The following is a 27,807-nucleotide window of genomic DNA, read 5'->3' on the forward strand; positions in this document are numbered from 1 at the left end:
TTCAAAGGGTGATTTCGTGCAGTATGGGTGATGGTTGCGTGAAATTAAGGGTGATGGATTTCCTCCAGACGAATATTTCTTGACAATTAGTGATGACTTATTCTCTAGGGGGTTACAATTACTTGTACGCTTGTACCCTAGCGGCGACTTGCATTACTTTAGTGAATCCCCTTGTTCCACCCGAAATTGATTGATGGGTGTTTTAATGATTAGATTTGTAATACACCAATTGAAGAGTTGTTATAGAGCATACTTCAAAGAAGCAATTATATGAGGAAGTCGGCCCTTATTGATTTAATCAAACCATTCATCAATTATGAATGTGTTTTAGTTGATGTTTCAGGTTGAGTAATACCAAGGGCGATAGGTCGTCATGTGGATTGAAATAGCACAAAATTTCGCAACCACATATTTGGCTTTGGACAATCAGTGCCAAGCAAATTTGGGTCTACAAAGCACTAGAACACTATACTACAGTATAGCTTTACTTTCATTCATATCAATAGAATTTTAATTGTTATAAAACACAATGTGCAAATACCGTAACATACATTGTACATGAATCATATGACAATAGGGAAGACTATACAAAAAGCGATAATCTTTAAAACATCGCTGAAGATTACGAGCGACAATGAAAGCATGGGAAACCAATTCATCTCAACTGTGGTAATAGGCCTCTCGCTGGCCAGTGCGGTGCCACACTCTCACTGAACCCCGCCGATGCTAGTACCTAGCTCTCTAGTACCTAGACTGTTGGTCGGGAATGACTGCTCACCAAAGCCACGAGGGTGCAGCTACATGTAGAACGCAGACGAAAACCGAGGCCGAGCCGAGGTTTTGGCTAACGTTTTTAGCCCCACCGACATTTTAGCTCCACTCTTGGCTTTCGTCCAAAACAACCGGACCTAAAATGACCAACTCATAAACTGGTATTTGCTATAAGAACGTTATCCCCTGTGTCCGAGTATAAGCACCAGTAACAGGGTATGTAGGGACTCTCGTCTCGTCAATATCGTAGACTCCCTTCTCCAAGTCCGCGAACGCCCTTCCAAAAGTACTGAAAGGGGTAACGCTGGGAGTATTGGGGTTGGTGTAGTCCGGAGTAGGCATGGTGGGGGAACCCGCATCCCCTTGCAGCCCAGGAAACTGTGTCGAGTTGAAGCTATTCGAATGCAGGGAACTGTCAAGTGTACTAACAGTCTGTTCTGAGGACATCGACCGGCTTGAACCCATTAAGTACCCAGGATCCCTCAGGTCAAGGTCGGAGTCAGTGTTCTGCATCACCCAATTCACTCCGCCATTTTGTACACTCCCGTTGGTGGGGATTTCGTCCATGTGGCCGCGTGGTTTGGCCTCGTAACTCCTGTACGAACTTGTGTCCGGTTTCCCACGAACATCAAGTGGGCTGTCGTTCACAGAGACACTATCACTCTTTGTGTGTGAAATATACTGTACAAGACTTTCAGTGGCCGCGCGAATGCCCGTCTGATTGTTGTCCGGTTCAAGCTTCTGATTGAGAGTAGCAACGTCCGCACATGTCTTGGCGACGACAAAAAAATCATCCCGTAGTTTCTTCTTTTTTAGTGTACCGTAGTCAATATCCTTTGCTTGTTCTGGGTGTGCCTTGCGAAAGTTATCCACTGATGCTTTCTGGAAATAAAAAAGTTGACCTCAAAAATTGGATAGGCCTACATACATGTACATGTAATCGTAATGTCAACCATGGTGGAGGGGAGAACAATGATTTGTCATGCCTGACTAAACTGAATGAAATGCTGTGTTGGTCATTTGTGCTTGCTTTCTTTTGTCTGTCCCTCTAGTATGGTAGGTGATGACGTTACGTGAAACCACTCTTAGACTAGACCTTTCGTATGCAATGTGCATGTAACTGAATCGGCACAAGCAGTGGGGAGGCCAAATTAACATGAAGCAGTCCCCTACATACCATAAAATTGTATCTTATAATTTGAAGTAGTTATCCGGATTTGAACCACACTCACCTTGAACGAAGCGATAAAGTCATTGAATATCCTGAAGAATGCGTCCGGCTCCATCGTTTTATAGCTCTCCCCGAACAGGCCACAGGCCTCCTTGTAAGACTCCTCCATTCGCTTGTAGAGCTCCCCAACCCTTGGTACCTGTGTTGAAGCTTGCTCGTAGAATTCGTAGTAAGAGTCAAGGAAGTTGCAATTGGCGCAATACAATACGGGGTAGACATTTCGGTTCTACAAAGCGGACATTAACTTTTTATGACACGTTATTTCTAACTCGACAGTTACTACAATCAACCAAAAGTCGACTTTATTAATTCCAATTCGAACCCACGCAACAGCTGCATCATAATATTTGTAATCAGATCGACATGTAGAACCAGTCATCCTGTCATTTTGTTTTATACCAACTCTACCTCTTCACTGAACTTACATCGTTACGTAGAGCAACTTCGAGTCCATTTTACTTGAAACTTGTAAAAAAAGGATATCTCCAATGCTTTTGGGTCATCAAGCTTGTCCTTCTCCTGTCTGACCAATCCAAGGCCCTTTCTCAGCGCATGGACATCAGCATTCATGCCTTGGAAGGAGACTGTAATGAAGAGGAAGTCAGTTGCATGAGGAAGATGTAGATGAGCGCACTCCCATTTCCTCTCAAACTAGTATTATTGGTATCTTGGGGAAGTAATCAAACTGCATATATAGAGTAAACAACAGAATCTTACAAGAATCTTTATAAGATTGCACCTGCATATGTAAGAAATGAACAAGATCTTCTACAAGGATTCTATAACACATTTAGAGTGATTTTCGACCCGAGAACGTACCTCCTCTTCCAACGTCAAGATGCAGGTCTTCTGAGAAGTCCATCAGCTCCGGGTACTTCCTCTCGATGGTGTCCTCGATATAATGCATCAGGGTCATGTTCCGGTCGTTGCTGGCCTTGATGTCGGACAACTGAAAGGGGACAGGAAGACTTGTCTTTGGTGTTATTACACACTTAAACAGATTTTCCCTTTTGTCAGATCTCGGTTGACAGAGCCAGAGGAGGCACTGCAAAAAAATTTCATGGCGTGTTCTCAGCGCACAAGTGGGCGCTATGCTGACATGCAGACCGTCGGCGGCCCATGCATGCCGATGCCGTCACCGTTTTGCAGCATGGCGTCGTATGCATTGACAGGGATTCGGGTATATATCCGAGTGACTTGAACTTGTACTTCTGTAAGTCAATTCGTTAATTTAGATCATCATGTATTGAAAGCAATATCACATACCCTATATAGGGACTCCAGTTTGAACCCTGATGCAAAGCCTCGCTTGCTGCTGTTCATGTAATTTCCAAAGGCGAGTATTATCTGGAAAAACAAATTGTGCAGTTAAAGAATACTTATCCATGCGAAGAACATATCTTGATGTTCAACACCAAGAATCAATATTAGCGAGATCGATGTAGACTTTATCATTGGGGGATAATTCTGATGACAGTTCTACCCCTTCTATGTGATCTACATACATGCAATTGTCTCTTGTCAGCATCTGCTATGCATTCGTTATGGACACCGGATACCCAAGTGCCAACCCCACCGTCTTCCTCACGGAAATGATTATATCACTTAACTGCACTGGTGTAGCATGGTAATGGTGTTAATTCAGCGTGTTTCCCAATAAACACGACAAATGAGCAGTCCTATTTCGATTCCTTAACTGCTTACCTCAAATATTCTCTTTAACTTATTGTTGTTGATGATTGAATGTGACGCTTTTGTTACTCGCTCGAGATGCTGAAACGAGAATAGTAGGATGGGGTGATATGCCAATGACTTTCACTTCAAGTCAGCGTTATATAGCGTTATATTCCCTATATTGTATTGTCTCCCGCCGATTCCAAATGCACATGATTTTTTTGGTAAATGAGATGTACAATATGTAGTACATAGTATATTGAATAATTTTCCTCTCTTACTGGTATGATATCGTTGATCAGTTCATGGAAGGTGCCCATGAATGCCATCACGCTTAGCTTGGACTCGAGTCGGTCGACCTGAGCCAACTGGAACATGAACTGCTCGGCTTCCGCCAGGTCTGCGTATTCTTCGGCGTGTTGGGCCATCGTTCGCAACTAGGGAAAGGAAAGATAAACATATACATGTACAAGTAGCGTCATACATACATGTAGATTACAGACACAAAATGCTAAAAGCGCAATATTGAGATTTTTTATTGTATTGTATTACAAACTGTCAATCTTGTTTTGATACTTTACTGCCGTTTCGAAAACAAAATCGAATAGATCCAGCAAGGCGTCAACACTTCATAGACATTATACCAGAAGCAAAATCAACTATATTTTCATAATCTAAATGACTAATGCGTAAGGTGAATGAGTTTTTTTTGGTTACCAATGAATAAACCATAGCATTTACCTCGTCTTTGGTAGGCACAAACTTGAGCAAGAGTTCGGCAGATTCGCCAGACAGTTGTTCCAAGTCACACTTGTCGATGCACTCCCTGATCATGCGTGCTGAATGGCCTATCCGCCGCTTCGTGATAACTGGAGAAAAAACATTTGAAAGTTGTTGAATGTGACTCCATCATACATTTAACTGGCTGTCATGAGGTTGTACGTTGTAGATGGAGGCCTGCTCATCCTTAAAAAATCCTACAAAATGTACTCTTAGATAACTTACTTAGATTCCTTGCTCTGGCCGTCTCGATGAATTTTATTTGTTCTTGCAGTCTTCGTAGGGCTAGAAATGAAAATCACTATATCAATCAGTTACATGTATCGATTTAGATCAGTTAATTACAACTACACGTAAATGCTTTTTTAGCGTAAACACGGCGAGGGATTTCTGACAAAAAGAGTTCTGCTGGATTCAAAATAACAGCAGTCCCTTAGCCAGTCAGTCCATTTCTAATGAAATTATACATGTACTTTACACCATAATGTTTCCCATACTATCTGTTTTTCGGGAGATTTTGGGATGGGGGGAAACACTAGTGACATCAATATCCACGTACCTCGCTCCCTTCTCTCCTTACTAGCCTTGCTCTCCTTCTTTGTCCGTAGTTCGAACTTCTTCTCGAAGTCACTGAAGTCAACCTCGGTGAAGATGGTCTCGTTGTCTAAGCCCTGTGAGGAAATCATACACATATGAGCACATTTGTAATTTGCCAAAATAAAAACCGTGAATTGCTTTCCACGATTAAAAAAGTATCAGAAATGCTCGCAAATCATCTGAATAAAGTCGAAATAATCTGGCGATTCACAGTTACGATTCCTTATTGTGCGATTCCTTATTGTGTCTATGACTGCAATTTGTTTTTCGCCAGTGCGACCCATGTATACGACTGTGTTTCTAGTGATATACTACATAATAAGAGTGCGATATTTTAGACTGAATAAGACAAATTCGTAATTGAGCCAGATGGCGAAATTTGATTTTGCGTATTCCGCCTGCAAAAGAAATACGTACATGTATATTGCACAACAAGTAAGAAGTGAAAATCTATGCATGCGCAACTATGGGCTAAATAAATGCACTGCTGATATGTGTTTCTTCAAGTAGCTTACCAATTCTGGCGTCTGGTGATAACAAAGATAAGAAAGGACATATATTTTGATGACAATACTCTGTGAAATGATCAGTGATCTTCTTCAAGCAACCATCTCTGAACGCCGTCTCGCAGAATCAATTTTTTCAATCTTCACTAAAGCAACGAAGGGACAATCGTTGCTTTGCGTACATAAGACAAGTATGATCGGAAATAATCGAACGCGATTACGTCAGATGTTTTGACTAAATTAGTGCATTGCTACATGTAAGTACCCTTTCGAAAATCAAAACTGGTTAATACAGCGCTGAACATCAGGAAAAAATGGTAGCCTACATGCTCTCTTGTTACACTACAACCCCAATATCCATCATCAGAATCTCACTAACCGCGCCATCGAAACTAATGTAATCTCACATCGGGAAGTCTCCAATCACATCCAATTTTCGATGTGACTTTCAGTCATTGCCATTGCCTGAAGCATGTCGAAGATTTCCTCGAAGATGGCATCAAATTGAAGTTCATTATTAGCAAGGGAAGTGGAATAATCATCTTCCTGCACACGAGTTTTCAACTATTACATATCTCCACAACGTCAAAATTACATCAAGATGTCTTATTTTTTTGCCACGGGAGGACTTAAGTGCGAGAGGTGTACCTTTACAACTGATGACCTCTTTATTTCGTCTATTTTGGCAGGAACCAGCTTATTTTTTGGTGCTATACTGATATGATGCGGATAATCTTGCTACTCCCTAAATTTACGCCGCGTACCTTTCCTTCTGCCAATAGTGCAGTCTCATTAAAATTGAAAGTTGTCTCATTAAAATCATCTCTGAGAAATTCCATTGACTTGATTGTGGAATATCTGACAGCAGAATCGCCCTCAAAGGCATTTCAGCATTTTAATGAAGAAAATTATGAAAGGCAATGTTCCCACCCAGGTGAAGTTGTTTTACATTGTCACGGATGTTTTTTAAGATGATGAGTCGGGAGGTACATACGATATATTAAAATTTGTTTGTTAGGTGTAGTAGAACAGTTCTATCTTATTATTAGGGGCTCACGAAGACATGTTATTGTTACCCCCATTTGCCATAATGGCATGCATGATACTGTTAAATCATCATATTCCGCCATGCCATACTTACAAGAATATCACGGCATTTGGAACACAATTTCTATCGCAAAAAGCAATGGAATGATCTTTATGACGAAGCAAGATGAGCAATCAACAATAAAGTCACAAAAAGCCACATGTTTAGTCTAACCAACTTTGGATTAAAGCCTGAAATAGAAATGCCCATCTTTCGCTTGGCATTCACTCCCAGGAGAAAAAGAGGATACGACAGTTGTAAACAATTCACTTGATACAGCAAAATTCCTAGCTGCTTATAAAAGTGTACGCTTGAGTCAAAAGTGTGGACCAAAGCTTCACTCTTTCTCGGATTTGGCTGGAGTTTATTATATCTACCTTGAATACAGTCCCGTGTGGGTCATTCAGCGTTGTCCAGTTGAACATAGGGAGACTGACATTGGGTGTGATCCTCTTCTTCCTGGGTGTGTTCGGTAGGCTGTCCGAGGGAGGGACTGGTGGCGGGGCGGGTGGAGGGTCACCTGAAAAAAATAAATGATGACGGTACACTTATTATTTGTTATACATTTTCGATTTCAACGATCACTTTTTAAATTTGTTGGAACTTTAAAATATTTTTTGACCTTCAAAACGCACGATATTTTCAATCAACTACGATTTTCTGGAGTGGCACGCAGTTGCTGCGAATAACTACCGATTTGCCAAACCATTCGCCTAATAACGCACGTGATGGGACCAATTTGGTTATTAACTTATTACGTACTTTTTTCTTTTTGTATTAATGAACAATGCTTTCTATTAAAAAAGAAGGTTTTATATTGGACTAAAATAGCAGATTGTGCAGAGAAAGTTCCCACACCAAAACACAATTTCCAAAAATAATTTCAAACTCCAACATTGAATAGATCCAGGTTATTTATCACCTTGATGCAAAACGGTGCAAAGGGTTCTACAGAAGCAAAGCTCGAACATCAATGTTCCTCAAATGTTCGTCTGTACTCATGTGACGTCATCAGGAAATGGCTTGATCATTGTTGATCGTCGAAAATCCCGCTGACGTCAGCAACAACGACAATCAACAGCGATCAACATATTTCCTGAAGTCTCGTAGTCTACAGACGATAATTAGAAGAGCATTGATAACGTTCCTTGAGATAAGACATAGAACCTTATGAACTTTGCTTGTATTACTGGAACCTTAACTTTGAACTTAACGTTATGTATGGCAACTCATCTTTCAGGATGCAGCCTGCTATAGGGTCAAATCCGCACTCTGCACAGGAGTTAATTTCGACTACAAATTGAAATGCGCTTGACCCTGATGTTTAAAAAAGTGAATAAAAAGCAGCAGTTCTTCTATAAGCTGTAAGAGGAGAGATATTTCAAACTTACGCCGAAAAGCTGTAATTGAATGAATGAAATCACGTAATTTATAATTGGATTGAAAGTAAGCTTATATGTAAGACTAAACACACAAAGCATAAAAAAGAGATAGATATTTTTCTGCAAGCGGACATGGATGGCGGAATACTGCAGTTACTGCTATCCGGGTTTGAGTGTTAAACGATGAAACTAGGGAGAAGGCCTATGTATCATTTTTAATTCGGCAGATACATTATTCTGATTGAATCAAAAAAGTTTGATGGGATCTTAATATGTAAGTGCATTGAATAGAAAAAATTGGACTGTATCAGAGCGTATTATCACTTACTGTTCTGTGAGTGTGTACTCTTTATACTAGCATTTTTCTCAGCTTCCGAGACCTCCAGACGATCCATTGGCCTCATGACGTCATCGAGTGACGTCACTTCCTTATGCGCCTCCGCTCCCGTCCTTTCTTTGTAAAGTTTCTGAAGGCAAGAAGAAAAGTGAAATTGTGCCTAGCCTATGTTTATCATCATCTCCATAACTCTTGTACATTATACACAGGAAATGCGCATACATCAAAGTTCCTCTTCTGTTCAGTAGGTGACGTATTTATTTTATACATGTTATCATTTATTTGAATGCTAACTTTATTTGTTGCTCTGACTCCATGACATTACCATGAGGTCTCCCTTTCACGGATAACATGGCTATGATACGGTTGAGGCTTGGGCTGCCACAACATGATGGTTTTAAACATGATGTATCCAACTGGAATCTTGGTAGTGCAATAGACACATACCGTGAGGCTCTCCACAGTTTCCTGCAGTGACTCCACCTTCTCCTGGTAGTCGTCGCATCGGTCATTTAACTGAAAACAATGGAAAATGGAATACAGGTCCACAAACTATTATCCTAATGCCAAATACCAATAAGCTTGATACATTAGCCGTCCCTGCGAATACCGGAGTGATCGAATAGCATATGGCAGGCTGGACTGAATTCATCTTTTATAGTTGATTGAAATGCATTTCTTATTGTCGTGTAACGATTATAATCATGTATTTAGTGAGGGAACGTACATACCTCACGCTGCTTTCTTTCAAGTGCCCGCTTTTCCTTTTCTGCAGTCTGAAATTGAATGATACGTAAACATCAAAGTGCTTGATCTCGTTTTTTGATCGAAATCGTTACTTCTCCATTTACAGCAAAGGATGAAACTGACTGGAAAGATCGAGTATCCCAGTCTGATTGCTCATTGCTCTTTATTTTACTTACTAACCTTGACCGATATTTGCAGCATGTCCACTTCCTGCCTGAGGAGGAAGTTCCTCCCTTCCATGGCATTAAGATCAGAGTGGATATTCTGCACATCGATGTAGTTATCCTTCCAATATTGGATCTCTTTCTGAAGGTCATCAAATTCAACACCTTCTCCACTCGCAGACTACAAAAAATGGGTAAGAACCTTAAACAGCTGGAGTAGTTAAATTGTCATCATATTAAGTGCCTTTAAATGCCATATCATGGCAAGCAGCATACTTTAAGATAACTGTCAACTGAATTTGCTCTCAGCGCCCCTTTTTATTGCTTTATACCTCACTCGCTGAAGGTGTAGCCATAGCTGTCACTTGCTCTCTGACTCGCTCACTGGTTGAGTCTTTAAGCATTGCCGTTTCTTTCGAAAGAAGCTGATAGTTTTTGATTTAGTAAACACTTAATACTACAACATAGAGGACTTATTGCAAAAAAAGTAATTTCTAGTTTAGAAAACCTTGTTTAATTTTGTTCCAATAGCCTAGGTATCCTGTAGCCTGACTTTTCGAGAGAGTTATCGCTCGAAAAACAAACATACTGATGTTTTGGAGATACAATGTAATCAGTTGCTTTACCTTGGTGAGCTGATCGGCATCAAACCCCGCCATGACGATTTCATGTTGAAGGTAAACTCGTGCGTTCAAATTTGATTCGCAGCTGATCAGTTTGTTCAGGAATTTCATGCAAGGACCCTGAAACGAAATACATGTACCAGTATTAGAAAATGGTAGCTTATAGCACCAAGCAATGTTGAGTCTAATCTATTGATTTCGTTCAACTACTAGCCATCGAGGCTGTTTGCACCTCATCGCTTATTGCCATCTACTAGCTAATGGCTAAACTGAGAAGAATAATACAAATGTACTGGTGTGCTGACGTACATTGAAGAAGGAGTCCGAGAGTTTTGCGTCTATTTGTGTTTTTTTCTCGATTTTCATCGGTCAATTCGCGAATCTGTATGATTCGCTGGTAATTTTTTTAAAGACAAAAGTGAAACTAGAACCATTAAACTAGGTGGTTCCTGCTTTAATTGAAACGAGAATGACATAGAGTAGCGTTGCCTTGACTAACGTTAGAATGTATAGAATTTACTTACTTGAAATTGTACAAATACTGCTCCTTGGCTGTGGAGCATCCCAATGAGAAATTTAAACCGGACTGACTCCCCGAACTTCAGCCTGAGATATGTGATAGCCTCCATCACCCTGGGGTAACCGTTGGGGTAGTCACAAGCCGCAGTCAAAAGCTGGAAGGAGGAAAGTTGAGTTTATCGATATACAGATTAGATTCCCTGTCTCCTGGCCGGCGTTTCCACCGTCGCATCCAAAAATAGTCTTGGCTATTTAAAAAAACTACACAGCCAATTGATGAGGTGTGATGGAAGGGCATGCATTCCAAGCCATTGTACACAGTATCACTATTCCGAAAATATCATAAAACTGCAAGACTCTAAAGCCCAGCTGAACCAATCTTGCAAAGCCGACGACCATTGCTTTCATTACGTTTAGTTCCTTACCTCCAAGGCCGTTACCCTTGACCGACTGAAACTGCTCATCAAACAGTGTGTTATAACCTCAAAGCCGTTGGACAGGTCTAAAAGCGCGGGTAAGGCTTCGGTCGCTCTTAGACAGAACTTCATACACAGGAGGGTGTCGTATTCGTCAGTCTGAAAATCAACAGCAGCAAATTGAACAAAAAGATATCGTACTTCAAGAAATGTGGGCAAACACGACTTCGAATGGCTGTTCCAAAAAGAGGTGGCATGGTATTCTCACGAAAATATGGAAAATAATCTTATATACATGTACTTATGTTACATATATACTATCAGTGACTGATGTAAGTAGACGAGGGTTTCCCTTTGTAACTTCCTTATTTTTCATCGAGAGTTTTTAACTTACCAGTGACTTTTTCATGAGGTCATGTTTTGCCCGTCTCGTGCCTGACATCTTGGCTTGTTGTTCCTCATGAAGGTCCTTCAGAAGATCGATCAGCAACTTCATACCATGGTACGGCTCAGAGAGAAACTCGACCACGAAACTGTAGGAAGATAGCAGTAGACAAGTAGAAATTCAACGGTGCATCTTTTGAAATTACGTAATGCCCTATAAAGACTGAACAAACGTGTCTTCCGAATAGCTATTCGCTGATTCATGTCCACAAAACCTTGCATGCGGTGAAACAGTTAATGAGTTTTGCAGCGACAAACTTTCTAAACTCTTCGGCATGGTATCACGACGCCATCTTAGGTCTTCTGGCTCACTTTCAACCACAATATGACTTGAAAAAGCTGAACTGATCACATAACATTGACAAACTCTGTTCAGATACCTGCTATATGACATCTTAAGGTCGAGTTTAAGCTTTCTGAGCAGCTGTGATAGCTCCGAATCCCGGTCCTTGTTCGTCTTCCGCGTGAACTTCGGCGACTTCCCCGGCTTATTCTTCTTCTCATAGTTGGTGTAAGTCCGAAGCTCCTCAATGTAATATGTGGCGCAGTAGATTGGAGACCGAATTTGCTGCAAAGAGAGAGGAAAATGTGCCGTGAGAATACTTATAGCGGCATTCTTTTGTTTTGGAAAGTGAATGTCACTCCAGATAAACTCATGTCTGAAAAGAAAACCTCGGAACATCGTAGCAGGATCGGTGTGGATGTGCAGTGTACTCATGAAGATTCCTAAAGAAGACATGGTGATACATTTTGAAACATCATTCCAGTAGCTTTTGCAACTGTGCATGCGAGGATACTGACTGTTCGCTCAACGTAATGGCACTCCTATTGCCGTATAGATTATAAACCTGTCCTCGCAGACTCTTATAGGTTGTTCACGTATTGCAAATGTAATCGACCTAGCGGCATAAAGTTAAGTGTACCCTTATCACTGAAAGTTTCTACCATGTTCATGTTTAATTTGGGTGCAAGATCGATATCGTGAAATTTGGTGTATCTCTGCCAGCAACAGACAGACTAGCTGGCTTGTTGACCTCCCTTAACATGGTTCCCTGAATATGCTCATTACCAAGATCATGTGTTGGTCGCGAAATTCCAAATGGAGTACCAGATATTTGCTTGGAGCACGCTTTGATAGTTTGTCAACCTCAAGAACGCCAACAGTCAAGCATCACCTGCTCCAACCCTAACCACGATAAAACTCATTGATTTTTCATGACTATTGTAATAGCATTGAACGAAGACAAGGATGTAACATCTGGTAAGGCAATAGAATGAGACAGACCATAAAAATGTGAAGGTATACAACGCCTATAGGCTTGTATCGAACACAGAGGCACAGTTATATGATAATCAAAACAAGGATCGAACACAGCCACCGCATTTTCCAGCCATATTTGGCCAACTAACTGCGTTAAATCTAGGAAAAAGAATGCTTTGGTCTAGCATTACCACATATCGAAACCAGGGGACTCGGACCACAGGAACTCGAGTGATTTGTGACAAAATTATTAAGATCCTCTACAAAGATTGTCTATACCAGCACGTAGAGTTTTGCGGACAAACATTATAGCCTCCTCTGTAACCGGATCGAGTATGCATATGTATGGCTGGTTTGTCCAAATCTCGTTTTCACAATGACATTTAACGGATGCACATTTACTCTTCTAAGACTAATCGTTCTGTAGAATGTAGGTCCATCCCATTCATGAACTCGCATGTCGAAAAATTTCGTCGAATTCATGATTTTCCCAAATTTAGTCTTTCCTCTGTAGAGTCGTGATAGCTATCTCACTCAAACAAAGCGTGTCGAGTGTGTAGTGTACAATTCTATCACATTTGCAACAGTGCCATGTGCCATTTGCCCCTGCCATTTTTATATACACTAAGAAATCAATAGATGTACAATAGAATGCATTACCTGCGTATCGCCTTGGTCTTCCACAGCCCGGGACGACACCTCAGTATCCGTATCCGTCCCAAAGCTCCCAGAGGTATCCCCATCAGTTTCGACCATATTCCCGTTAACCTTCGTCACAGCCACCAGGTTATCCTGGTCGGGTACATGTAATCCGTTCGGGTCACTCATTCTACGACCGAATCGTTTACCAAACTCTTTTTCCCGAGCATGCAAAGCTGAGGCGAGAATCCATATTTCCGTACAGTCTCATCGAGCTGCGGTATTACTGTTTCGTAAGCAGCTGTTGCATACAGGATTTACCAATAGGTTTGTATATGGTATCAATAAATAATAACTACTTACAATGGGGAAAAGCTATTGTTAGTGTACTATTACCGGGTGGTCATAAAAAACTTTTTCAATCAACTTTAAGGGTTTAATAACCCCATACTCATAATTCGCAATCGTGTTCAGTATTTTTTTAACAAGGGCCACTCTGAACCACGCTAAATATCTCTCTATTACAACAGTAAACTAAACTTAACAATGAAGACCAACTCACCAGATTGAAGACTATCTTCCATTTCTCCTCCACGGAGAGTGCGCGCATGTTTCTCTCCTCCTCCTCGGAGAGTGGTGCCATCATTTCCTGCAACGAGAAGACATCAGCGATGAAATACCTAATTTTTTTGGTAAACCCTGGAACTCAGAGTTAGTAACGTTTGTTTCAAACACCCGGGTCCACTATTGACTAAGAAAAAGAATGGACACCTCAGAAAATGTCTTCAAATAAGTTAACCTTTGATCCGGTTGACCCAAGTTCGATATCCTTAGGAAATCTATACTCCTCGGAGTCCTCGATATCCCTCTTGATAAACGTCCCATGAGATGTCCGATGCTCAAGGTTGATATCACCCAGCCTTGGACATGATGGAGGCGCTCGCTGCTGGCCGGCACTCGACTGGTGATGAAATGGGTCACTTGCTGGAGCGAGCGACATCGGAACCCGACTGTCGCCTTCCGAAGGTTCATCCCTGTCTGGAAGAGTTGGTTTCGGTACCACCTCGTCCCGCTCTTGCCAAACCCAGTCAGGATCAACCCGAACGTAATTGTTAGTTATCTTCTCATTCGGATCATTGAAGAACATGGACCGCTGGTCTCTCGGGTCCCCGTAGTAAATCGCAAGATTGTTTAGGCTGTTTCTGTCCTTTAGCATCCAGTTTGGAGGCAACACAGGATGCGATCTGCCCTGGATGACGAAACTCCTGTGAATCGGCCTGCAGTACCTCCACGCTATGTCCGCAGTGTTGGCGTGCCTTGCCCTCGCATGGTGAGATCTTCTTGGTTTTCTAGGCATATTCAGTCTCAGTCAATCATATCACTCTGCACAAAGAAGATATTTGTTCCAAATTAACAATTTCCATATTCCAAATGGTTTTTAAGTGCAATGCACAAGCGCAAAGTGTCTTTCAATTCAGAACATCAACTTGAACATCCTCGAACAGAGTACGCCTAGGTGCCTAAAGAGATCAACCAGACCTAATAATGGATGAGTTATTTGGCCCACAAATAAGAAGATATCGGATTATGTCAGTACTAGATCATGGTACGCAACGATGCGAAAGAATGACAACCATTCGAAGGGTCTTAGTCGTCTTTTTACACCCAAAAGACACTGATTTTCCAAAGGTGTTGCATGGCTAATCCATGGCTTATCATACATATCTAGCTAGCTTTAGTTATTATTGGGCAGGGTTCTTTGCGTCTCAGTGACTTTCCGCCGTAAAATTGTCCGAAGTATTCTTTAGGGGGTTTCAGATATTATCAGCTTAAAACATTATATTAGTGGTTGTTTTGGACAGAGTCACTAGTAACCTTGATGAGTCGTTGAAATCGAATACTTCCTCATCAGACAGTCCCCAATTTTCGGATGGGTTCCTTGGACTACTGAAATATTTTGCCGCTCTAAAACAATATTCATCCACAAAGGGTGTCAAATATCATACGTATCTCTCGATTATGCATCTTATGAAGCGATTTTTTGGTTTAAAAAGGGAATATAAACGGCCAGGCCCACTCTAGACGGGAAAATTGTTAGATTATAAGCCCTATTCTTTGCCGTATACGAGGCATGTACGTGTACGCAATGAGACCTCATTGTCGCGGTGACTCAGAACAGCACGCTTTTGTATGTGTATTTTCTCTTTGATAGAAATTTGACACCTTGTGATGACGTAACGTTACGCATGTTTTCAATCAAGTCAGTGTCTGGCTGGAGGACAATGTGAACGCATGCTGTGTGTTGTCGCTCCGATGCATGGCCTACAGCTATGCATACGTGTACGCGTGTAGTATACCCATGTACTGGTGCGTTCCTTTCCGAATTTCCTGTTGAATTTCAGTGGATCAGATCTTCTTGCGTACGGATGGCTTTGTGTGGCCAATCATGACTGTGATATATTTCTAAAGGATGTTGGATTGTCCTCGTAAATCTTAGTGATATATTGAACATGTTGGATTGCTTTACAAAGGAAGCTATAGATAGCTTCCTTGCTTCACCAAGTTAAGACCGCTTCATTGATTATTACGAAAACTAAACAAATACATGTACCAAAACGACACAGGATTCTAAACCAATTTCGTTTATCAAAAGTACAAGTTCCCCTGTACTGGGTTCATGATGAGAAGAAAGGAATGGTAAATCAATGCTACATACCCATATTTCAATTGTGGATTTCTTCAGTTTAGCAACAGGCTTCATTATTTTCGGGACGTGGCTAATGTATCGGCCCGCGTTGGCTTTTAAAATACTGAGTTTATGTGCAACATTTCCATTTGAGTTTCCTCCCTGGGTTGACGAATATCCGAATCCATTCCGTTTTATATCAACACTTTCGTTATTTTGGCCCGGTTCCTCAAAATCGAGATAAGTCTTTGGAAAATACATGGATCGAGTTCGAAATAGGTTCATTTTGACAGCGTCCTTTCTCGTGTTATCCAAAAAAGTGTTTTCACGAAACAGTATTTGAACCAAGATCCTGCACAATAGTACAGTACATGGGTCCTGTACTGCTCCGACTAGGCCTCCAATACCCGTATGCTGCAGGCCCTGAGCTGCAGCACGATAATGTGTTTTAAACCCAGGGCCTACAGAAACATTCATTAACGAAGTTTTAGCAATTTAGCATTTCTATGTTAAACAATCCAGCGTGGGCTACCAAGCCGTTGATTATGACAAAACATAATTTTATAGGCTTTGTTGGCCAAAGTGTTATCCCGCTACAGATTAACACAATAGGCCTAGCAGTTGTACGGTTGAATGGTTCAGTAACAAATATGGGCTAACCGTGTTGCTATATATGATATTAATAACGACAAGCTTTTGTGAGCAACTAGCATTGAACCCCCAGACTGAACCGCGAAAAACAAAACCGACAACGCAGGCCAATGCAGTAAGACATTAATTAGTATACATGTATTTAAATAGTAATTATGAGAATTCTCCTACAGATTACCATAGAGCATTAATGAATATCACAACGACTTTCACTTGGGAAGGAAAAAGCTCAGTTACCTGATTCGGGTCATGAGTGGAAAATAGCCGCTTCAATATCCGGATTTTCCGTTCCCGATTCCTTTCTGGAAGCGCCATTGTCGGAGGAGGGGGGCTGATGTCACACTCACATGCAGTAAATTTCGGGTAAAAATATTCGAACAAAACTATAGAGTTTTGACTTATTCCGCCGACCTCCATCGATTGGGACAAAAGCCAAACATAATTATTAATATACCTGCCCATGGATGGTGTATAGATAGGGATAACCTACCACAACTCTCATATATAATACCAATGTTGAAACTCAATTTTAAACTGAAGGACATGTTGCTGCCGCGCTAAATGATAATACAACGGATGTAAATGTAGAATGGCTGAGGTGTAGTCGTTTGATCTATACTGGGATTTCATTGCTTTTCGTGTGAAGAGGACAGCAGAAAAACGCTTTTGCAAACACATGTAATGATTATGGCGGTCGAATGCCAGTTAGTCTGTTTCTGGGGAGGTATGTATATACAGAAATGATATCACGAGCGGATGTAACTTTGTTGGAGCATTTGGTAAATTAAACTGAATTAACCGCAGGTGCCGTTTTTTTCTATGATACCTCCGAGGGGTTCGCCTCAGGACTCAGGACTGGACTCAAAAAGAACCATAATTCAGTAGTGCTACATGTATTTTACATGCAAATTTGCTCAAACTTGGTGTTAATAGTATTTTTATATCGTTTACACGTGCAGAATCAGCAAAATATTTGAAATCAAGAAACACTGAAATAATTATAAAATGTTACCTTTCTTTGGCTATCCTTGTATATAACTGTACCTGCCTCACTAGCGCTGTTCATCTCAGATAGGGCCTACATAACTCAAATCGGTATCCAGCTTATACAAAACCACCAAAGAACATAAAAAATCCACTCTCAGTTTAAACCCTCCATGAAATTTCCTCTCGAAAGATTTGCTATAGAATGTACCGGTAATTTGAGAATTGCTCCTTTCCAAAATTCTGCGACTGAGTATACTTCAGATACGACGGATCTTTGACCGACTTGCTCTTGTAGCAGCAAAGAACGAAAGATATTCCCATTATTTTTTTAAATAAACCATCCTCTCTCTCCAGGCCAAGTCAATCTTGTCTGTTTTGGTTCGAGTGTGGTTATCTGTCATGTAATGTACACCTTTCGCAGAAGAACTGTGTACAATGTAGTTTATTGCGCATAAAAATAATTAGCATTTCCCGTGAAAATCACTGACTCTATAAAAGAAAGTGCACGTGGTTCACAACTTCGTGGTGCAACTTACACATCGAATGTCACGATTTTTTGACGTTGATTAAACATATGCTTTTAATACTACATGTGTGTAGTCCATATATAATTGGTTATTTTCCTACAGACAAATCAGCTGGCACTTTTAGAAAAACTTAAACAATTCCACCATATTTTGTCCACAGACAGAAAGTAATTCAAACGTGCATTGCGCACGCCCGCTCATACACGAAATAACAAGAAATGCGTGGAAATTTTCAATGCAACTCGCTCTTTACGGCCACCAATGCGAGCTAGCACTTAGGATCGACCAAGTGATCTCAATAGAAAACTGCAAATTAAATTCTGGCTAATAATAATTAATCCGTATCAGATCGATATGCGGCTAGGAATCATAATAGAACCTCTCTGACTGATGGACATAGTTACTTACCGTATATCAGTATTCATTTATTACCGAAGCAGAAATAGATGGAGTGCAGATCATGATCAATTGATAATCATTAAATTAAGTTTTGTACTTTAGAAATGGATGTTGACCGTTTTCCAGTGGTGGTTTGAGTGCCGCGATCCTGAGCGAGAGGACGATCGAAACTCCTCCAACACTCTTGCTTCCACGGTGCATAGGTGAGTGACGATAGGTCATACAGGCTCACCGTAGCAAGTGCGTGATTGCCATGGTTATCCTCTTCTAATCATCGAAAAGCTCTACATGTATCTTGTTTACATTACTAAAAATTCAGTTTAAATAGTGCTTCATGTAAAAGCTGCATGTTGTCATGCCAAAACGTAAGATAACCATTTTTTCAACGGAATAATCATGATTACTGTTATGTGCAACTTTGGTTGTATACTCCTCTTTTAAAAGTATAGCATTTTTGTCGCGTCGTACCATCAGAACTTGGCCGATTCAACCACTCAAACCCTGAGAATCAATCGATTGCTGAACTAAACAACTTATATGCCCCCACACACACACCACCACCACCACCACAACCTCCACCACGCACCACCATTCAAACAAATGATAAACATCGAAATGAAATTACGTACAGGATGCGCCGCAGCGCTCGATCCCTGCAAATTATTTTGTCTTCAAATAAATTCTAATAGCGGAATTCTGTAGGAGGCAATAACTCATAAACGCTGTAATGCTGCGAATGAATGCACTGCCCAGTCATGTACATGAACACTATCTGATGCTTAATGGACTACACTTAGTTGATCCAGGTATGAGCATTTAAAGGGCTAATTGACTTTATATGTCATATAGAATTTGATCACATCGAATTGTTTGCGATTTGAACGTTACAAATGTTCTTTAAATGGCACCGCGGTTCGCCGTGGTAGCCGTATCATTTTCCAAGCCATATTCTAGGTGCCTGTAGAACTACATGTACGTCATTCCTCGATGGACACCCACTGCTATACGACCATCTTTCTACATAACTCGATGGCAAATGACTCAATGGCAAATGTGCATCCAGAACGAGTACATACATGTATTTCGTATTTACATGTACTTTTGATAAAGCCACAAACGCGGAGACTACTCTACATGACCGAACTATTTTTTGCAGTTGCATTTTCGTTTGAAGAATTGGCGATCGGATCATCTACCATGCTAACTCATCGACATGCTCTCCACTGCGTACCACTTTAACTCTAAATTACGGTCCCACCTTGCCTTTCTAAAGGGAATCACCGGGGATCAGACGTTTATGCAACTCACCAAGTACTCCTCGAACTTCTTGACCACGTAGCTCTGGCCTGGGTACTCGCCGGGCCGCCTGCTGACCGAAAACTTGCTGTCCACGCTCCACACATCGCTGACAACACCTTTACCCTCATCATGAATGGCAAAATCTGGAAAGGAGGACCAAGTATTTCTGTATAAATCATATATCAACTACAAGCAGTCCTGCCTGCATTCTGAATCGTATCACCAACGCTGCAGACGAAGAGGAAGCGTTACTGATGACTTGTCACTGGTACCCGGGGCCTCTTAGTTCTGAATCGCAAAATCGGACAGAAGGGACAGTACATGACGCCTTATACATCAAAGCCTTGCCTCACGTATCACTAGCAGTTCACCCCTGTGTTCTGAAAACAAATTATCAGCTGATTGCCAAGCGAAAGACATCCAGGGATCACCGTCGCCATATCCTCAATGGTATAAGCCTCCCTTGTCGCTAGACATAAAACAAATACCTTTCTTACTCTCGACCTTTTTGGTAGACATCATTATTTAACACTAAAGATTAAAATGAAGCTTTTGTTTTCTCGTTGAAAATGCGAAGAATTGCGAGAGATTGCTCAAAGAAGTTGTTAGGTCGGCTACAGTCGTCTGACTGGTATCATTATAAACCGCCTTTAATGCTAATTGGGATAACATATCCTAACGTTCTGACCATATCATGTAGCAATTAAATCTGATTTCAAACAGCTTGGAAACGCCTATACCTGATGAAATATAGCCTCACATTGCGACGGTTAAAGTTGTTGCGAGCCCGAACAGGTAAATAAGTTGTGTCTCATCTTTCACCCATGCTTTGACCAACTTATAAATGGGCAGTAATATATTATAACCCTGGGACCGGGACGACGCTGCAGGTTTACAGTACGTCCAATTTAACTTGGGTTCAAAACACTGTTACCTCGAGTCTTTCCTGCGCGCTTCGACTTCTGCCTAAACGCCGGTTTCTGTTTTCCTCTGGCTTGTTTCATGATGTGCATACATGTGTATATATCTTAAACAAAGTAGTCCTCGCGATCCAAATCAGTCCAGCATCCAACAGCATTAAATGCAACTGCACGGGTTTCTATTTCCATCTGTCATAGTCGGGATTTTCGGTGATATTATCATTGCAATCAGTGGCTCAAGTCGGGCCCAAGTAACCAGACTTTCTCTCATTCAAAACATGGCATACATTCCCTCTCATAGATCTCTCCCGACCCGCACCCAAAACAATCTTGCTGCTGTGAAATTGCCGCTAGCTATCACTGGTAGCTTTGAAAGATGAAACTAAGCGTACCTTTGGCACCAGTAATCAATATTAACCGAATGCCATTTCGTTTTGTTACACATTCCTACCTTCCTGAGCCCCACCATGTGCACACTCAGACATTATTTACCATCGATAATGTGAGGTGTATATGATTTCTTAACTAATGACCATGTTTGGTCGCATAAAAACAAACCAATAACATAATTACCACATAATGGAAATGAATCAGTGAATAATAGGTCGACGACCTAATGTTTCTGACAGCAACGAGAGCAGTCGTTTTGTGGCTGGTGAAATAAAAAAGAAGAAATTCTATTCCCTCTAGAGGACATTACAGGAAACTGGAGATTACTGAAAGAATGTAGTATAAGGTCTTCAATTTCTGAGTGGCATGCGTTAACACCATGTAGGAATCGCCAGTCTAGTTCCGGTAGGTGTAGGCTTAAAATGTCCTATAGCAATGACAGAATGTGAGGGGAACCAAGGACTTTGACAAGTTATGGTAAATGCATGTTAGCTAAAATGAAAACCGCTATGGAATGACTATGAATGTTCATTAGCGAACCCGGTAAGCAAGATACATTGTACTTAGTTATGGTATTATGTCAGCTAGCCCTCTGAAGAAACGGGTGTGAATGTGGATGGTGTGACGCATGATATTGGGTCATGACGGAGTCCTCCAACTGGGCGGTAACCGCTAACTATCTGTAATATGTAAAACTGGACGCCCTGACAAAATGATTAACTGGGCGGTAACCGCTAACTATCTGTAATATGTAAAACTGGACGCCCTGACAAAATGATTACCGACATGCCACCTGCAACAGCGTAACTAACCGACTTTAAGCACTTTTAAAAAATTGATTTCACGTAAGCTATTAATAATATATGGAAACAACGCTCAAATAATTGCCAGCTATTTACTTTATATAGATACTTGAACAACGCAAGCCACGCCAAGGAAATAAATATACATGGTTTTGTAATGTATACCATCATACGCCAATGTTGCCTACAGAATGCCGTAGTCTCATACACTGTGAGCAAGAAAGACCAGTTCTGAGGCTGCAAAATACTGAGGGAGTCCAAAATAATGGTTCTGTTCCCAAGTTTTCGAATTAGCCATGAAACCAGAACTTCGACTGAACATTTATGGAAGAACAAATATGCAATCCATTCACAAAGTTTCCACTTTGTCAGAGAGTGAATGAAATGTGTTGTTTCATAATCAGGGCCGAAAGTTGAGGGCGTAGTCAATGAACGTTCTTTCCAATAACACTAAAAATAATATTTGTCTTAAATGAGTCGATATCAAGAGCTCCTTCATACTAGTCCTTGACACACATTGATGCGATAGAGAGAGTATTCCAGCAGTTTTCCTAACATGTAACCATAACGCGATATCAAATTTCTTTATATAGTGGCACCACTAAGAAAGAGCCAGCACGATTTGGCTTTTGATGAGTGATCTCTCTACTTTCAAACGACCGCCAGGCGAGAAAGCAGTTTGTACCCTTACATGTACGTTATATCATAGTCGCTGGCGGCGAACCGCTCGGTGCGCAATCGCATATACATGTACTGTAGTGACCGTGTTGGATATACTCGAATCGACAGTGTTCTTCTTCCACTGTCATTTTCTAAACTCGTACTGTACCTGCATGGACATGCATGGAATATAAAATTCACAACTTTTTCGTATTTATCGACAAAACGATATGTGTTGATAACTCTTGCTTCTGGTATAGCGCAGTATATTATGTCCTATGGATATGGTTCCAATGTAAAGGGAGTCGAGAAGTGAAGACTCTTGCTTTTACACATCGATTGCCCGTTTCCACTAGCGTATTCCCCCCGATCGCCGCCGAGATAACTATGGTCTTGTCCCTAGCGGGATTCGGTGATTCGACGACCCGCTAGGGCGGATTTTGGGAAACGGAAGTATCATCAAAAGACGACAACCTACGGGCAACCCCATTGCCAAATAAGCGCTGGAGCCTAAATTTGGCCGGAACTGATAGTTTTGCCGCGCCGGTGACGGGCGACTTACTGCATGAGTCTGGCATTAGCGACATCACATGTATGTAATACTATATACTTGTATAGCATAATATAAGTACAGAGAGGGCCGATGACAGATATCTCATCCAACGACTGCCGCCCTTGTATAAAATCGCACCACGCATAAAGACTGTGAGAAAACTCTCAGCAACTACATTTGAGTCTATTGATAATTATTCTACGAATCTCAAGAAGGTTTCAATGCCGCTCTTACTTCAGAGTGAAGCATTGTGTTACAAGGCATGAAGTGTTTGCCAAAGGCTATGGTACCGTAGGGCAGTGTGGCCAAGCGATTCACATGGCCTCTGACAGAGATGCATTTTAAAGACATTCCTACGTATTTATTATGCTTATCGCAAGGATGATACCTCGAATTTATTATGCAATATTCTTCCTAAGCTTTCGTCATGTGCGTTTATCACCCACAGCCGGATCCGCAAGGATCCATTTCTCTGACAGGTGCAGATCTATCCTTAGAAGTTATTGCGTATATATCACAATCGCTTTTGCGTGGGAAGTGGAAAGTGCGGTGATGAAAATAGGGGTGCCTAATGATCAACCCTCAAGAGTTCCTCTGTGAGCGATATACTGACCTTCCATACTGATGTCGTCCACTGAGATGACCGATATCCTGTCACCGAGGTCACTCCCAGCATCAGAATAATGATCATACGCCGAGTTATTACTGACATTATCGCCATCTCCAAATCCTGACAAATTGTATTTGTGTTTCCTTAATGTCACGCTACTCCGCTTGCCAGTTGACAAGACACCTTTCACAAAAGCAGACTCCGCTATTTTCTTCCGACGAATTTTGTCCTTGAGCTTCATTGTTAGCACTTAAACGCCAAACTACACATCATGTTAACCAAAGTGAAGAGCAAAATTTCAGACTCCATTAGTACACATGATATTAACTAATTTTTAGTTTGCTACACCTTTGTGTGTTTGCTGTCAACTCATGGCGCCATTATTTTCCGAATCGATCGTTTATTTCAAGATACCCGCGATGGGAACATGTCAGGCGGCGATTATCATGACGTCATCATGGCCATTGACTGATATCTTCTGCCTAAATATCCAAGCATGAACTAATGGTAGTGCTGAATTGAAGTGGGCAGCTGCTACATGTTTCATTTCATAGAAATGATAATGCGAATGGGCCATTTATATTCTAATGTTGAATTTAATGCATGGATATTTTTCACTACTTTGCATGCTCCTACTCACGTCATGGACGACGATACTTTTCTAAACAAATAAGTTCGTCGGGAACACTGGAATGCTAGTCTATAACATTGCAATTCTCCCCACCAATGATTGTCAGTGGATACACATGTATTGACTCGGGACTCGATCGCAAAATCCGTCCTCAGGTGCACTGGGACAGCGCGCTATCCAGGAGTAGTGCGTGCTAAAAATAACGAATATCGCGTTTTTTACCATCTAAGAGTTTTTAAAAAATTGAAAAACATGCTAATGAAAAAGGCGAAGAACCAATTCATTGAGGCAATATCACTTTTATTTCTTTAAGAGGGAATGGCCAAAAAGTGAAACATAATCACTGGGCTGCAGCACATTACGGAGATGCGAGTTTAGAAACAAACGAAACAAAAAGCTTCTATACAATTATATACTGTTTTAAAATGTCTTGATCAATCAATTATTACATGTATGCTCGATCAACATCATAACAATTTCTTTCACCAACAGAGTTGTGCCGTTTACTTCGTTTTTTTCAGCATGCAGGTTTCACATAATATTCAAAGCTTTGCCGTTTTTCAAAATGAAATCCAGCTTTGTGCCGCAAGCGTTGACAAAACTGCTGGGAACGATCGCCAATCCCATAAAGATTGATACTACATAACCTAATAGTGTAATCATTTTCAATATCCGTTCCTACAGGTTTATTGATGATAACATGCTGAAGTACATGTATGATTCCATAGAGGCCCAAAACGTTTGATCGGAGATGAAAAGCGGATAAGGTAATGTGTCCTCTCCGGGACGATTATTCTGTGACACTTTAAACTGTTACACCTGTTGCACTTGGTGATTAGGGGGTTGAGTCCCACCAACGCAAAATTATGTCTCCACTGGAACCTAAAAAACAAAATCATTCCATGATGTCTTTACGTGTCGGTTAAAACATGTTCGAATGAACAACTGATGACTTCATGCAACTATATAGTAATTAAAGAAGTCCCGCTTCGTTTTCCAATTCAAATATGTAAAGAAGAATGTACATGTACTTGTTTTACTTCTTCAGATGGACGGATGTGAGGAACTGAACTTGTGAATAATCAACACGTCTATACATTGTTTACCTCTTCAGACAGCACGGGTCGTCCCTTGATGAAGCAGAGGATAGTGCTCCAGCCCAATGCAGCAAAGCTCATGTAGACGACACGTAGATGAGGCGGTATCAGGAAAAAATTAGCCGTCTGGACAGGAAGCCAGAAAAATATATCAGCCTTAAAGAAGAAAAGTTCGATCATTAATACATAGTCACGGTGGCTGAAGGTGTCGGTTTGCCTTAGAAAAATACGTGCTTACCTGGAGAGGAAATGACGACACAAAAGAGACGTACAAAAGATTAGTTCATTTTAAGGGGCGTAAGGCCCGCATTTGTTATTTTATCCGATTGTACCCCTCCAATGTAATGGGAGGGCCTTGTTTCTATTGTGTTGCAAAGGTAAACCAATACCTTTATCCACCGTGATAGTGGTCCCCAACAAAGTATTATAAGCGTGTTCAATTATACTATTGTCCGCCCGCCGACAGCGTGACTGCGAGAACGTTTGACTCCTCTGACGTCACAACAAGCATAATCTGGCCAAATTGACCTCTTATGAAAATAGGGACAATGTGGCAGTTGTTGCAATTTGTGGCGTGGAAAAAAATACTGTGTCAGAAATTTGCTATTTCAGAAAAATATAAGGGGGGAATTGCAGAAATGGAAGTATACCAGTAACAATGATTGCCGTTCGTTTGGGAACCGCGAAAGGACTTGCTCAGGAAAGAATCCCACCATTTCGAACTATTGATGGATTAGAGTTCAGCGATTCTATCATATACATGTGGGCTCGTACATCCTGAACCATGATAGGCCTATGTTCCAAAGAATGACGTCCCAATCATAATGTTTTGTCTATATATCTCTAACAAGTTTCTCAGTCAATTCAAAAGTATCACTTACAATATAAGCCGTCAGTGCCTTTTCTTTGCATTCAGCAAAAATATCTTCTTGACCTTCTAGTATACTGTTTCCTAAAAAGAGAACGTAAAAACGTTGGCAATGAGGTCGGCAAGGTGTGCATGTGCATCACCGGACTGCATCTTTTCCATATTTGCAACAAGTCAAAATTTAATTTTTCAACTCTTTTCACCACTTTCCTGTTTGTTTGATGGTGTTTTCGTCCGGTTTTTATCTTGTCTGGTATCCGAGATATCATGCCGGGATCTTTGGCACAACAACACGTAACAAATAGAAACCATTTCTACTTACTTTAGATCTGTGCCAGGACGGGCCTAGTAACATTACATTTTTGAAGAGCCTGCATCGGATAATACGATGTCTTCCTTACTCGCAGTTACAGTATATTGTGGTCAGGCGGTCCTGATATGCTTGAATATTAAGTATTGTCTCTTTGGAGCATGGCATCGGATATTCCCTGACAGTAACATACATACCAATGAAAAATGCTGCCAACAATGGTGGAGTCATCACGAGTCCATCAATGGTCACTTTCAACATCACAACCCTGAGCGACCTTCCTGGGAGGTATTTATCCAACGCCTTGTAAAAGTAGAAGGAAGCGGGGCAGCTAACACAAGAAATAGTTGCTATCCTTGCTGTTGCTCTCCAGTCATAGTCGACCCGCATAACCGTTCGTTGAGTGACGTCGCCGGCACAATAAAGCCCGGCTACGATAGCCATATTACTGAGGAGAGGATACGCGTGAAACACCTTCCGAAATTTAGAGAACATACTTTTGAGCTTCGAAATGTATTTAATTATGAGTTACCAGTACAATATATTGTCTGTATGCATGTGTGCTTTGCTAAATATCCTAATTATAAGTCATCCAAAGTGTAATGTTAATATATAACATGCATCATGAATGTAATACATGTAAATACATGTAATTAATATTTGAGCGTTTATTCATTTTAGTCTAAATCGGTTATGGGGACCATTATACAGACTTCTTCGGAATTAAAATCGTTGAAAAGATCCACAGTCATCATATGTGTTAGGAAAAGCACATGGGCGTTGTATTGATAATCAACCGTGCCAGAGCCACATGGTAAAGTTAGCTTTTGAAAACGCTAGATGTTACCACTCCAAGCAAACCCAAGGCAAAACCAATACACGCAGGCCTATAGGAAGAACTGTTACGAAATGACTATTTTATCGAGTATATTATAGGGCGGTATCAGAGTGTTGTATGAAAAAATTTCGAATAAAAAAGTTTCACTTCGGCAGTTCTATTGAAAAATGCCAATACACATTGTACGCAAGTTATTTATCTTCATTTTTTGGAAATTGTGTGATGACTCAAAAAAGTGAGTTCACAATGAAGTACATGTACCTTCAAAAGAAACAAAGGGCGAAATTTCTATTGCTTTATATGGTTTCAAACCTGAATGAAGCTTTTTCAAAGTCTATCACGTATTACCCCAACGAAAATCGATTACATCAATGGTATACAACTCCATCAGTAGCCACCA

General features: G+C 40.9%; 2 protein-coding genes across 5 annotated transcripts; both read right to left on the reverse strand.

Moving 5' to 3' along the window:
* Window positions 1-496: 496 nt before the first annotated feature.
* On the reverse strand, window positions 497-23,913 carry LOC135485646 (formin-like protein 3). Of its 4 annotated transcripts, XM_064767939.1 has the most exons (24): window positions 23,667-23,913; window positions 19,737-19,870; window positions 13,741-13,827; window positions 11,659-11,846; window positions 11,229-11,367; window positions 10,844-10,993; window positions 10,424-10,573; window positions 9,903-10,019; window positions 9,293-9,457; window positions 9,097-9,141; window positions 8,813-8,881; window positions 8,357-8,495; window positions 7,024-7,166; window positions 5,569-5,580; window positions 5,016-5,127; window positions 4,682-4,741; window positions 4,418-4,545; window positions 3,958-4,113; window positions 3,707-3,775; window positions 3,269-3,349; window positions 2,822-2,951; window positions 2,486-2,586; window positions 2,004-2,168; window positions 497-1,653 (listed from the first exon to the last, which is right to left on the reverse strand). In XM_064767939.1, exons 1-24 carry the CDS (start codon window positions 23,902-23,904, stop codon window positions 940-942), a joined length of 3,492 nt encoding a protein of 1,163 aa, XP_064624009.1. In that variant the 5' UTR covers window positions 23,905-23,913; the 3' UTR covers window positions 497-939. The 4 variants fall into 4 exon arrangements, with proteins under 4 accessions (XP_064624009.1, XP_064624018.1, XP_064624040.1 ...); XM_064767948.1 differs by lacking the exon at window positions 5,569-5,580; XM_064767970.1 differs by lacking the exons at window positions 19,737-19,870; window positions 23,667-23,913 and adding an exon at window positions 17,528-17,784.
* A 660-nt stretch (window positions 23,914-24,573) lies between these two features.
* LOC135497998 (mpv17-like protein) lies at window positions 24,574-27,134 on the reverse strand. Its single transcript, XM_064788108.1, has 4 exons — window positions 26,767-27,134; window positions 26,273-26,343; window positions 25,401-25,547; window positions 24,574-25,176 (listed from the first exon to the last, which is right to left on the reverse strand). Exons 1-4 carry the CDS (start codon window positions 27,062-27,064, stop codon window positions 25,159-25,161), a joined length of 534 nt encoding a protein of 177 aa, XP_064644178.1. The 5' UTR covers window positions 27,065-27,134; the 3' UTR covers window positions 24,574-25,158.
* Window positions 27,135-27,807: the final 673 nt, after the last annotated feature.

Source organism: Lineus longissimus, chromosome 1, assembly GCF_910592395.1.
Source record: "Lineus longissimus chromosome 1, tnLinLong1.2, whole genome shotgun sequence".
NCBI classification, from domain to species: domain Eukaryota; kingdom Metazoa; phylum Nemertea; class Pilidiophora; order Heteronemertea; family Lineidae; genus Lineus; species Lineus longissimus.

Coding starts and splice junctions, on each gene's coding strand:
- LOC135485646 (XM_064767939.1), bottom strand. CDS start 23,904: ATGAAGCTCAAGGACAAAATTCGTCGGAAGAAAATAGCGGAGTCTGCT. Junction 9,458..9,902: donor ATGCCGATCAGCTCACCAAG/GTAAAGCAACTG, acceptor CATTTTTTGTAG/TCTGCGAGTGGAGAAGGTGT. Junction 1,654..2,003: donor ACTTTATCGCTTCGTTCAAG/GTGAGTGTGGTT, acceptor TTTTATTTCCAG/AAAGCATCAGTGGATAACTT.
- LOC135497998 (XM_064788108.1), bottom strand. CDS start 27,064: ATGTTCTCTAAATTTCGGAAGGTGTTTCACGCGTATCCTCTCCTCAGT. Junction 26,344..26,766: donor GTTGGCAGCATTTTTCATTG/GTATGTATGTTA, acceptor TTCTCTTTTTAG/GAAACAGTATACTAGAAGGT. Junction 25,548..26,272: donor AGGCACTGACGGCTTATATT/GTAAGTGATACT, acceptor TTCTTCTTTAAG/GCTGATATATTTTTCTGGCT.